This window comes from Tursiops truncatus, chromosome 3 (assembly GCF_011762595.2).
Source record: "Tursiops truncatus isolate mTurTru1 chromosome 3, mTurTru1.mat.Y, whole genome shotgun sequence".
Classification (NCBI taxonomy): domain Eukaryota; kingdom Metazoa; phylum Chordata; class Mammalia; order Artiodactyla; family Delphinidae; genus Tursiops; species Tursiops truncatus.
Window position 1 is genome coordinate 157,986,850 of NC_047036.1, and position 13,743 is coordinate 158,000,592.

At 44.9% G+C, this 13,743-nt stretch overlaps 1 protein-coding gene and 1 pseudogene across 1 annotated transcript; one reads left to right on the forward strand and one right to left on the reverse strand.

Moving 5' to 3' along the window:
* Positions 1-690: 690 nt before the first annotated feature.
* On the forward strand, positions 691-1,631 carry LOC101332315 (olfactory receptor 1f45-like). Its single transcript, XM_019951145.2, is given in 2 exon segments — positions 691-859; positions 862-1,631. Coding segments are annotated over 2 exon segments (939 nt in total).
* Positions 1,632-10,774: 9,143 nt separating this feature from the next.
* LOC101334774 (small nuclear ribonucleoprotein E-like) lies at positions 10,775-11,432 on the reverse strand (annotated as a pseudogene).
* Positions 11,433-13,743: the final 2,311 nt, after the last annotated feature.

The window sequence follows — 13,743 nt, forward strand, 5'->3', positions numbered from 1 at the left end:
GCCGCTGAGCCTGCGCGTCCAGAGCCTGTGCTCTGCAACGGGAAAGGCCATAACAGTGAGAGGCCCACATACCGCAAAAAAAAAAAAAAAAAAAAAAAAAAAAAGAACTTGAGTGCAAATAGTTTATTTGGGAAATAATCCCAGGAGACCCAATGAGTGTTTGGAGAAAGGAGGTGTGGATAAGTAGGTTCCCACTCTTGGCAACCGAGGGGTCATCTTTCTAGGGATCCTTGAGAGAACACACCCCAGAACTGCTTCACTCAGAAGTGATGAAGCCGGGACATTCACCCAACATGGCCTGTCCCTCACTGGCCAAAAGTCACTCTTGGGGTGCCAACCCCCAACACTTCCATGTTACCCTGTGTGCAGGCTGAGCCTACTCTGGTGACCAGATGAAACCTTGGGGCATAGAGATACACGTGATGGAAGTGAGAAATGGTCAGTGTGCTTGGGAGCTGTCCACCAAACTCCAGGTGACATCTTGCAGGTGGGCTGTGGGGAATGAATGGTGTGTTCACTGACGGAAATGATGCAGCAAATGGTGGGGGAGGGTCCTGTTGCAGGAGGGAGTGGGAAGAGCTGATGAATGGCTGAACTAACAAGAGGGGATGAGATCCAGGGTGCAAAGGAGAGGCTGGCCTTGGCCAGGACCCTGGACAGCTCCGCTGTGTCATTTCTGATTGATTCAGGATGGCCGTTGAAGGGGCAAATCTCACCCTGGTCTCTGAGTTCCTGTTCCTGGGCTTCTCGGAGGACCCCAAGCAACAGCAGCTGGTGTTCATACTCTTCCCGAGCATGTACCTGGTCACAGAACTGGGGAACCTGCTTATTATCCTGGCCATTGCCATCGACGTCCAGCTTCCATGTACTTCTTCCTGGCCAACCTGGACTTTGTGGACATTTGCTACACCTCCACCACCATCTGCAAGATGCTGGCCAATCACATGTCAGGACACAAAGGGATTCCTTATGCTGGCTGCCTGACCCAGACGTTCTGCTTCACGTTGTTCGCCAGCATCGGCAGCTTCCTGCTGACCGCCATGGCCTACGACCGCCATGTGGCCATCTGTCACCCTCTGCACTATGCCACGTCTGTGATACCACAGCTCTGTAGCCTCCTGGTGGCAGCATCCTGGACTGCAACCTTTGGGAATGCCTTGACCTACACGATATCACTGACCCACCTCTCATTCTGCATCCACAACCAGGTACCCCATTTCTTCTGTGACCTCAGCCGTCTGCTGAAGCTCGCATGCTCTGACACCTTTCTCAACAATGCAATGGTGTACACCGTGGGCGCCCTGCCCATCATCACCCCCTTTATGGGCATCTTGGTATCCTACACACACATCTTTGCTGCTGCGTTGAGGATCCCGTCCACCAGAGGCAAGCGGAAGGCCTTCTCCACTTGTGGCTCTCACCTCTCTGTGGTGTCCCTGTTCTACGGCACACTCATCAGGGTTTATTTCAGCCCCATGTCCTCCCGCACGGCCCAGAAGGGCACAACCGCTGCAGTGATGTACACCATGGTCACTCCCATGCTGAACCCCTTCATCTACAATCTACGCAACAATGACATGAAGGGCGCCTTGGGGGCCCTCATCAGCAGGAGACCAGTTTTTATTCGGTGACCACAGCATTGGAATGCCTGTCCCAATACAGCTCCCATCTGTTCTGAACTTCCGGGCACAGTCCCAGTCTTAGATAGTTCCTTCATATCACTCTTGGTTCATTTGTTTATTACCTCATCCTTCCAACAGATATTTATTGAACATCTGTCACATTTTACTATTTACTGTTTAGTATTTACAGTCTTTCAAGAGTCTGGCAGAGAACAAACAAAATCCCTGATCTTGTGGCACTTAAACTGCAGCCTAAAGGACACATAATGGTTAAAAGGAAGTACTCTGGGGCTCCCCTGGTGGCGCAGTGGTTGAGAGCCCACCTGCCGATGCAGGGGACACGGGTTCGTGCCCCGGTCCGGGAAGATCCCACATGCCGCGGAGCGGCTGGGCCCGTGAGCCATGGCTGCTGAGCCTGCGCGTCCGGAGCCTGTGCTCCGCAACGGGAGAGACCACAGCAGTGAGAGGCCCGTGTACCGCAAAAAAAAAAAAAAAAAAAAAAAGGAAGTACTCTGGAAACCAGAGAGATCAGGATTCAAGCCCCACATTGGGTTAAGGGTCAGGTTAAGCTGCTATAAGAAAGAGACCCAAGGCAAAAGCCCAGAAGTCATAAGATTTTGCAGACTGAACTCGGAATTTTTAGCAACATTGTTGCTTCAGAAAACTTAGTAGACATCTGGTCTAGTTGCTTCTAGCTAGTTCCATTGCTAGAACATTCCGTGTTCTTTTCTAGCCAGAGTTCTTGTGTCTATTTAATTTGCAGTATTTGCTTCATTGAACTATCTACATCTTTGTTATTCTCCATTAATGGTCATCTGAAACAGCAGCCTTAGGCAGCCTCCTTGTTTATACTGTTTAGGGGGCGAGGAAGCTGTTGGCTCTTCCAAACTTGTGATGTTCCTGACTTTGAAAAGTGGCCAATTCTTGTGTAAGAGCATCTCTTTCTTGTGATTTCTTGCTGAAAGCAGCAAGGAGCATCCCACTTACAGTGACATTCTAACACTTTACAATCTTTACAATCACTTCTAGAAACACAGGCTTAGTAGACATACGATCTAGCTTTCAGGTAGGTGATCACGGGTGATGACATTACCAAATGTTGTTCTTTGGCATAATGAGGGTCAGTTATCTAGTATGCAATATTTGTGACCTTACCAGCAGGTCACTAAGCTAATGCAACTAATTTTTTTTTTTTTTTTTTTTTTTTTTGCAGTACACGGGCCTCTCACTGTTGTGGCCTCTCCCGTTGAGGAGCACAGGCTCCGGACGTGCAGGCTCAGCGGCCATGGCTCACGGGCCCAGCCGCTCCACGGCATGTGGGATCTTCCCGGACCGGGGCACGAACCCGTGTCCCCTGCATCAGCAGGCGGACTCTCAACCACTGCGCCACCAGGGAAGTCCTGCAACTAAGTTTTGATTTTTGTGATTGCAACACCCCATTCCTGATACTAATTTTTGTATTAGGTAGGATGAATAGCCTACCTGCTGTATTTGGGCTTCTATAACAAAATACCACAAATTATATGGCTTAAATCACAGAAATTTATTGTCTCACAGCTCTGGAGACAAGTCTGAGATCAAGGCATTAGCAGGTTGGTTTCTTCCAAGGCTATAAGGGAGAGTCTGTTCCATGCCTCTCCCCTCACTCCTGGTGGTTTACTGGCTATCTTTGGTGTCCATTGACTTGTAGATATCTGCCTTCATCTTTACATGGCATCCTCCCTGTGGGCATGTCTATCTCCAAATGTCCCCTTTTTATAAGGAAACCAGTTACCTTGGATTAGGAACTCACCTTACTCTAATATGGCCCCATCTTAACTACTATATGCAAAATCAGACACATTCTGAATACTAGAGGTTAGGATTTCAACACATAAATTTGGGAAAGGGATGTAATTCAATCCATAACATTTGCTTAAACAAAAGACTAAATGAATAATGGGGACACCCCCCTGGTGGCACAGTGGTTAAGAATCCACCTGCCAATGCAGGGAACATAGGTTCGAGCTCTGGTCCGGGAAGATCCCATATGTCACAGAGCAGCTGAGCCCGCGTGCCACAACTAACTACTGAAGCCCTTGTACCTAGAGCCCGTGCTCCGCAACAAGAGAAGCCATTGCAAGGAGAAACCCGCATACTGCAACAAAGAGTAGCCCTGGCTCCCCACAACTAGAGAAAGCCCGCAGGCAGCAACAAAGACCCAACACAGCTAAAAATAAATAAATAATTTTAAAAAAATAAAAGAGTAATGGCTCAAGCAAAGTAGAAGTTTATTCCCCTCTCAACTAACAGTCAGAGTTCTATATCAGTGGGTGACTCTGCTCCTTTCAATCAATCAGAAACCTCGGTTCCCAATGTTCTATTTCTTGTCTATTTCCCTGAACATTATTATTGTCTGTGAGGTTGAAGCTGTGAACTCTAGATTGAAAAAAAGAAGAAGAAAGAAATCAGCGAGCACAGGGGAAGAAAGTCCCTGATCTTGAAGTGTCACGTACTTTTCGCATTCCACACTGGGTAATACCTAGCTGCAAGAGAGGCTGGGAAATATGGCATAGGTGGTCAGCCATGTTGCTAGGCTGTGATTCTGTCATTACAGCAAAAGGAGAGAGTAGATTTTTGTGGAGAGCTGGCAGTCCACATTCCAACCCTCCAGCCACCGAATACATGAAAGCATGCTTCTCCCCACCCATAGAATCCACTTATACCCTGCCCTGAAGAAGATAACCTAAAGTCCCATCCAGTGATGCTTTCAGCTCAGAGTCCAAAATCTCTGCCTGATACACAGTCTTCTTCAGCAGAACAGAATGTTTATCCCATGATCTAATAATTTTTAAACTAGAAGTTTATTTATCTGGCCCTCCTCTCACCCATAGTACAATATGAGACCAGCTACTGGTCCATCATAACGATCAAATCCCACAGGGCAGAATCTATTTAAGATTTCCCTGCTTATGAAGTGGAATAAGTTCTTTGGCTGTAGAGGGGAAACCTCTTTGTCTGTTATTCACTGCAGTCTCTGGTTTTGCCATCTGGGATATTCTTCCTTGTCCATTACCCTCTGTGGCCACCGTCAATGAAAAATGAATCAGTTGATCTAAGAAAGAAATGGAAAATTTTATTTGAGCCAAATTTGAGGATTATAACCCAGGAAGAGCATCTCAGAAAGCTCTGAGAACTGTTCCACCTGTTAGAAGTCAAGGCACAGTTATATAAGTTTTTTTGAGACAGAAGGCTGTACATCAAAAGGTGTATTATTGACAGTTTACATAATCCAGATCTAAGTGTCATTGTGGTGGGTCACGTGACCCCTGATAAGCTCAAGAAGAAATGCTATCTTTTTTTTTTTTTTCGCGGGCCTCTCACTGTTGTGGCCTCTCCCGTTGCGGAGCACAGGCTCCGGACGCGCAGGCTCAGTGGCCATGGCTCACGGGCCCAGCCGCTCCACGGCATGTGGGATCTTCCCGGACCGGGGCACGAACCCGTGTTCCCTGCATCGGCAGGCGGACTCTCAATCACTGCGCCACCAGGGAAGCCAGAAATGCTATCTTTGAAGGAGTTCTCTGGTTGATGCTAGGAATATGTTGCTCTTTACGGCAGGTATTCCTGCCAATGGGGGAGGTTTGATGGTGAATAATGCACATACACAATGCACAGTTCGGTGGAGAGACAAGGCCAAAAAGCAGAGGAGAATTTTTATGGTTGAATTTTGCTTGTCTTGCCATAAAGTATGAATTTTATTTCACACCACATTTGAAGTAAACATAGAAGGAAATACCCTTCTTGGGAATTTTACAGCCATCATCGCCTGATTCCTCTAATGCAAATTAGGGAACCTGGGAATTTTTTTTTTTTTTTTATAGCTGCTCTGGATCTTCGCACGGCTTTCTCTAGTTGCGGAGAGCGGGGGCTACTGTTCGTTGCGGTGCGCAGGCTTCTCATTGCGGTGGCTTCTCTTGTTGTGGAGCACCGGCTCTAGGCACGTGGGCTTCTGTAGCTGCGGCACACAGGCTCAGTAGTTGTGCCGCACAGGCTTAGTTGCTCTGCGCCATGTGGGATCCTCCCGGACCAGGGCTTGAACCCGTGTCCCCTGCACTGGCAGGCGGATTCTTAGCCACTGCGCCACCAGGGAAGCCCGGGACCTGGGTAACGTTTTAAGGCTCAAACAGGCACAGACTGGGTGCATGGTTTCGAAATAATTCTCTGGAACACTTCACAGGCTATTTGTTCCCAGTCAGTAACCATACCGGAAGCGGAAGCTTTTTCCCAGCCTAAGTTTTTGCATTCCTTGATTTACCCGGGTCTCTTTATCATGTGAATGGTGGCTACCTGAGGTCCTTTGAAACAAAGGTCTTGGGTGAGAAGGTGTGTCAGTCTCAGCTGGGAACACCTGGGGTCACCCACCTGGACATGTAACACTTGTAGGGACCCCAACAGACATTTCCGCAACCAACCAGAGCCAATGGTGTGGCTGGACTAGCCCTTGTGGTTCTTATGATTTCAAGACACCTCAGCAACAACCATTGGAGAACTTTGAAAAAAAGATTTCTTACAGGTCCTGGAGGGTACAGGACACACCGAGGGCCACACAGTGAGGTCACAGGTAGAGAGACAGCACAGACCTGGGGCTCTGCCTTTATTAGGGTCCAAGTGTGGGGTGCCTGGGGTGTTGCAGATTCACTCTTTATTGGCTAATTTAAAGCCTAATAACAAGAATTAGGGCACAAGAAGGGAGAAGTAGGGCCACGCAAGTGGTCAGTTATTTAGGTTACCCAGGGCTTTCTGAAAGGAGAGCCTCATGGGTGGGGCAGCCTAGTTCCTTATCTGGTTGTTTATCTAGTAGCTGTATCTTATAGCTGCCGATATGTTTATTCAAGATGAATGAATTACTATTTGGCCATAAAAAAGAAAAAAATTCTGCCATTTGTGACAATTGGACCTTGAGGGCATTATGCTAAGTGAAATAAGTCAGACAGAGAAAGGACAAATACCGTTTGATGTCCTTTATACAGTTATATGTGGTATCTAAAAAAACAACAGCAACAAAATGAATTCACAGATACAGAGAGCAGATTGGTGTTACCAGAGTCAGGGAGTGAGTGGTAGGGTAAATGGGTGAAAGTGGTCAAAAAGGACAAACTTCAGGTTATAAAATAATTAACTCAGGAAGTGTAATGTACAGCGTGATTTGTATAGTTAATAATACTGTACTGTGTATTTGAAAGTTGTGAAGAGAGATCTTGAAAGTTGTGAAGAGAGATCTTGAAAGTTGTGAAGAGAGATCTTGAAAGTTCTCTTCACAAGAAAAAAAAATTGTAACTATGTATGGCGATGGTTGGGTTTTTTTGTTTGTTTTTATTAAAGTATAGTTGATTTACAATATTGTGTTAATTTCAGGTGTACAGCAAAGTGATTCAGTTATACACATATATGTATACATCTATATTCTTTTTTTTATTCCATTATAGCTTATGGTGATGATTGTGCACTAGACTTATTGGGGTGATCATTTGACAATATATACAAATATGGAATCATTATATTGTGTACCTGAGTGCTGCCTGGGATAAGTCATTTCACCCCTCTGAGTCCCCATTTTCTCATATGTAAAATAAAGGTAATAATGCCTAGTGCACAGGGATGTTAGGAGGATTAAATGAGATAATACAGTTCATGAATGACTGGCAAGCAAGATGACTGTAGATGTGAAATGAGGACTCTCCTGGCAGTCCAGTGGCTAAGACTCGGTGCTTCCACCGCTAGGGGCGCAGGTTCCATCCCTGGTCAGGGACCTAAGATCCCATGTGCCGTGTGGCAGGGCCAAAACAATTAAAAATAATTTTTTTAAAGTGTGAAATGGATAAACACATTTTACTTAAATGTGTAGAAAACACAACTGGTACCTCAACCCTGCACTATGATGAGGCCAAAGAAGTTATTTGAGTTTTTTTTTAATCGTCAGCTGGTAATAACAACATAAGGGTAACAATATGAAGAAATGTTTTAGAACCACACTCCCAACAAAGAACACCTAAAAAAAACAAACTGCGTTGCCTTCTCAACAATTTCTCACTTCACTGGTCATTTCTAGCTGGAGACACTTTTTTTTTAAGTTTTTAAAGTCATGTTTATTGACGTAGAATTTACATTCAGTAAAACTCACTCTGACGTTTGACAAATGCAATGACCACCATAACCAAAGAGTAGAGCAGTTCTTCAGCCCTGCTGACTTAAACAATATTCACAACCTAAAAGCTGAGAGTCATGTTTTATTCGGCGGGAATTTTTAGGACTTCAAGCCCGGGAAGCGGCATCTCAAGTAACCCTGAAAGAACTGCTCTGGGGAGGCCAGGGGGAAGCCAGGTTATACAGGCGTTTTGCAACAAAGGGCAGATGGTCTGAACATCGAAAGATTGTTAATTAAAGAAAACCAGATATGTCAAGTTAAGGAATTTAGTGCTTTTCTACGTATAGGAAGATACAAGAGTCTGGGCTCACTGAAATCATTATTTTGATATGCACCTCTGTTATGTGGGGCCAGTATCCTGTGTTTTCACATCCTGAGTTTCCACAGGGCTCACTGTGGGGAGGGGCTGCAGTCTGATGGCTGCTAGATGGCAGGTATTCTTTCCTTCCTTAGTTCCCTCAGGGCTCACCGGCTCACGTCAGAGGGCTGCAAGCACTGAAGACTGTAACATCCTTCGTTTACTGATACGGCAGGCAATATTCCATTTATCAGCCCTGACCCCCCACCCCAAAATCCTATGCAACAAACTCTTCCCGATCCTTAGGAATGCACTGATCTGTTTTCTGTTGAAGGGGTTAAATTTAATCAATAAAATGATCTACTATAGAAAAAAATTGTAAGCACAAAGAAATAAGTTTTTAAAAGGATGCTTTGAAACATACAATCTTTAACATAGTCAAAAGAATGGAATTTAAATATAATCTTTGGAAATTAAAGCAGTTGACAGTTCTCTTAGGATAGTTGTAGAATAAATAGCTAGTCTAGTTACTGTGGCAAGCTTCAGGCTGGCGCCAGTTAGTAGAAAAACTATTTTATTGTATTTATTTTTTTAAAAACATTTTTTATTATTATTTGGCCCTGTCAGGTCTTAGTTGCGGCACTCGAGATCTTCATTGCGGCACTCGGGATCTTCGTTGCGGCATGTGGGATCTTCCTTTGCAGTGCTTGGGCTCTTCATTGTGGTGCGCGGGCTTCTCTAGTTGCAGAGCACAGGCTCTCTAGATGTGGTGCATGGGCTCTAGAACGCGCGGGCTGTAGAACGTGCGGGCTCAGTAGCTGCGGCATGTGGGCTCAGTTGCCCTGAGGCACGTGGGACCTTAGTTCCCCAACCGGGGATAGAACCCCATCCCCTGCATTGGAAGGCGGATTCTTAACCACTGGACCACCAGGGAAGTCCCCTAGAAAAACTATTTTAACTAATGGAATTGAATTCTACAGAAATTCTCTCAGGGGCAGATATACGTTCTTAGATATTTGGCACCTTCTCAAAAGTTTACCCTGCTACCACCATGAAAGGGACAAAGAAAGCAAAAACCTTTATTCTATAAATATCAATCGTCACATGTTCAAATACACTTTAACTCCTTGAAAAGCTTCTTTCAAGCACCAAAATTCTGTCTTTCAAGCACCAGCCCTGAAGTTTGTCAGCATCTTGAACTAGACTGAACCGAGTCACGTGCCATGGCCGAAAAGTTCTAGTTGAAGATACTTTGTTTTGTTTTGTTTTAATTTTATTGAAGTAGAGTTGATTTACAATGCTGTGTTCATTTCTGCTGTAGGACAAAGTGATTCAGTTATACATATATATTCTTCTTCATATTCTTTTCCATTATGGTTTATCACAGGATATTGAATATAGTTCCCTGTGCTAGACAGCTTGTTGTTGATCCATTCTCTATATAATAGTTTGCGTCTGCTAACTCCAAACTCCCATTCTAATAGACATTTCTCCAAAGAAGATATACAGATTGCCAACAAACCCTTGAAAGAATGCTCAACATCACTAATCATTAGAGAAGCGCAAATCAAAATTACAATGAGGGGGTCAGAAGGGCCATCATCCAAAAATCTACAAACAGTAAATGCTGGAGAGGGTGTGGAGAAAAAGGAACTCTCTTGCACTGTTGGTGGGAATGTAAATTGATACAACCACTATGGAGAACAGTATGGAGGTTCCTTAAAAAGACTAAAAATAAAACTACCATACGACCCAGCAATCCCACTACTGGGTATACACCCTGAGAAAACCATAATTCAAAAAAAGTCATGTACCACAATGTTCATTGCAGCTCTATTTACAATAGCCAGGACATGGAATCAACCTAAGTGTCCATCGACAGATGAATGGATAAAGAAGATGTGGCACATATATACAATGGAATCTTACTCAGCCATAAAAAGAAATGATATTGAGTTATTTGTAGTGAGGTGGATGGACCTAGAGTCTGTCATACAGAGTGAAGTAATTGAGAAAGAGGAAAATGAATACCGTATGCTCTCACATATATATGGAATTAAAAAAAAAAATGGTTCTGAAGAACCTAGGGGCAAGACAGGAATAGAGACGCAGATGTAGAGAATGGACTTGAGGACATGGGGAGGGGGAAGGGTAAGCTGAGACGAAGTGAGAGAGTGGCATGAACATATATACACTACCAAATGTAAAATAGATAGCTAGTGGAAAGCAGCCGCATAGCACAGGGAAATCAGCTCAGTGCTTTGTGACCACCTAGAGGGGTGCGATAGGGAGGGTGGGAGGCAGATGCAAGAGGGAGGGGATATGGGGATATATGTATATGTATAGCTGATTCACTTTGTTATAAAGTAGAAGCTAACACACTATTGTAAAGCAATTATACTCCAATAAAGATGTTAAAAAAAAAAAACCTCCTAATCTATCCCTCCCCCATCTTCTTCCCCCTTGACAACCACCAGTCTGTTCTCTACATCTGTGAGTCTGTTTCTGATAAGTTCATTTGTGTCATATTTTAGATTCCACATATAAGTGATATCATATGGTATTTGTCTTTCTCTTTCTGACTTATTTCACTTAGTATGATCATCTCTACGTCCACCCTTGTTGCTGCAAATGGCATTATTTTATCCTCTTTTATGGCTGAGTAATATTCTAGTTGGAGACACTTTGGAGCAGAGTAATATTACCTCCTTTGAGCATGATCCGCCCCAGGTGTTTTCTTGACTTTGTTTTAGAATGAATCCCTCAGCATCATCTGATATAAGGTTTCTGTACTCATTAAAACCAATGATACAGCCCTCTATCTGCATACTCACTTGCTCATAAAGCTACAGTTGAGGGACTTCCCTGGTAGCACAGTTGTTAAGAATCCACCTGTCAATGCAGGGGACATGGGATCAAGCCCTGGTCCGGGAAGATCCCACATGCCGCAGAGCAACTAAGCCCATGCACCACAACTACAGAGCTCGCACTCTAGAGCCCGCGAGCCACAATTACTGAGCCCACATGCCACAGTTACTGAAACCCACGTGCCTAGAGTCCGTGCTCCGCAACAAGAGAAGCCACCGCAAGGAGAAGCCCATGCACTGCAATGAAGAGTAGCCCCGGCTCGCCACAACTAGAGAAACCCCATGCGCAGCAACGAAGACCCAACGTAGCCAAAAATAAATAAATAAAATAAACTTATACTAAAAAACAAATAAATAAAATAAAGCCGGACTTGAATCCGAGATCTCTTTTGCAAGTATCTGAAAATGATGGGGTGCACTGTCACCTTCTACACCTTTTGGTTCTGACCATGGTACCCCATGGTGGATGCTCACAATGACTAACCCACCTGAGATTTTTTTTTTTTTTTTTTTTTTTGCGGTACGCGGGCCTCTCACTGTTGCGGCCTCTCCCGTTGCGGAGCACAGGCTCCGGATGCGCAGGCTCAGCGGCCATGGCTCACGGGCCCAGCCGCTCCATGGCATGTGGGATCTTCCCGGACCGGGGCACGAACCCGCATCCCCTGCATCAGCAGGCGGACTCTCAACCACTGCGCCACCAGGGAAGCCCCTGAGACATTTTTAAATGATAGATTTAAAGAAAAAAAAATCAAGGAAATGATAGAACCTTTGGTACACAGACATGGCTTTAGCAGCCACTGTTGGTGACCTCTCCCCACATTCCTTCAACACACCCGTAGTTCACCTGCAGACAGTTCCCATCACATGCCAACGACTTCTGATACAGAGTGTTCTTGGCCCGCGTGTGGCAGACCAGAAGCTGCAGGGTGTTAATGCCCAGGGTGTAGCCATCAATCTCTGAGGGTCAAGAGTTGGTGGGCAAATACCCCCAGCATCCTGACCTTTCAGTTGGATGACTCTAAGATGACTTCAGAGTAGACGTCAGAAGTGTTCATAAGATCCCTAGTGGAAACAACCCCTGGTTGCCCGCAGCGGTAGCCACTCATGAACGTACCTCCTCTTCCTGTCTCCTTTCCCCACTCTCTCACCAGGCTTCCAGGAACCACCTCCCACAAACTCTTGTTTGGGGGTCTACTTTTGGGGAAACCCAAAGTAAGACATGGGCAAAAGGGTAGAGGTGACGTGGGGATAACTAAAGTTTGTAAACTCTGAGATACTGCATCTAAAACACACGGGGCCTGGTGCATAGTAAATACTAAACAGATGCTATTGGTTGTTTTGTTGTTGTTACTTTTTTAAAATTGTGGTAAAATACACATAACATAAAATTTACCATCTTAATCTGTTTTCAGTGTATAGTTAAGTAGCATTTCATCTCGCAAAATGGGGACTCTGTCCCCATTAAACACTGACTCCCCATTTCCACCCCTCAGCCGCTTGCACCCACCTTTCTACTTTCTTCTGTCTCTGTGAATTTGACTACTCTAGGGACCTCATATGAGACGAATCATACAATATTTGTCCTTTTTGTGACTGGCGTATTTCATTTAGCATAATGTCCTCAAGTTTCATCCACATTACAGCTTGTGTCAGAATGTCCTTCCTTTTTAAGACTGAATAATATTCCATTGTGTGGGTGAACCATATTTTGTTTATCCATTCGTCCACCAAAGGCCATTTGGTTTGCTTCCACCTTTTAGCTATTGTGAATAATGCTGCCATGAACATGGGTGTACGGTGTTGTTGTGACTTTTTATCATTTGCTTGTTAACTCATTCATTGTTCCAAAGTCACGAGACTTCCAATATGCCAGTGTTCATACTGAGAGTAATCTAGGAATCATTTCTATATATTGACAATTTGGGAGTGGAGAAGGATCTCTCTGAAAAATAGACTCCCTAAGACAAAGAAGGCAGCTTTTTCTGTTGCCTAAGCTGTCGGTCCTTCCTAAAAGGAGTGGTTCTCAACAAGGAGGATGATTTAGGCCACACACCAGGGGGCACTGACAATGTATGGAAACATTTTACCTTGTCATGACTGGGGGTGGGGTGCTAATGGCATCTAGTGAGTAGTGTCCAGGGTTGTTGCTCAACATCCTACAGTGCACAGGACAGCCTTATACTATAAAGAATGATCCAGCCCAAAATGTCAACGGTACCAAGGTTGAGAAATCAACCTGAAAGAATGACATGCTTCACGTCATGTCATGCCTCACGTTCCACTCTGCACCAGGTCAGAAAGGCAGCAGCAGAGGTGAAACCTAAACAGGTTAAATCCAGGATCCCTGGTGAGACATCTTGGTGACAGCTGGCATCATAGAGAGAGCAAATAGGTATCTAGGACTGTGAAGGGTCTGAGACTTTACCTGTAAGCTGACAATTTAACCTGCCAGTTTCATGGATGCTGGCAGAAGATACGAGACTCCAGGGTCAGAGACAAAGGACTTTACTACTCACAGCACAGCAGGCAGTATGAACTTCATGTTTTTGCTGGTTCCTCTCAAATGCCACGGAGACAATGCAGGTGCACGTTGGGTTTGCACCACAGCTGAGTAACTCTGAGCTCAGAAACTCCTGTCTTTTCTAGTGGACTGTGAACAAACCTTTATCTCAGAGGGAAGCATTAACTTGGTTACATGGACAGCAAACAAACCTGCCCTCTGCCCCAGAGCAAGAAATTCTCTCTATCTTCCGGGGCTGCTTGCTACACGAA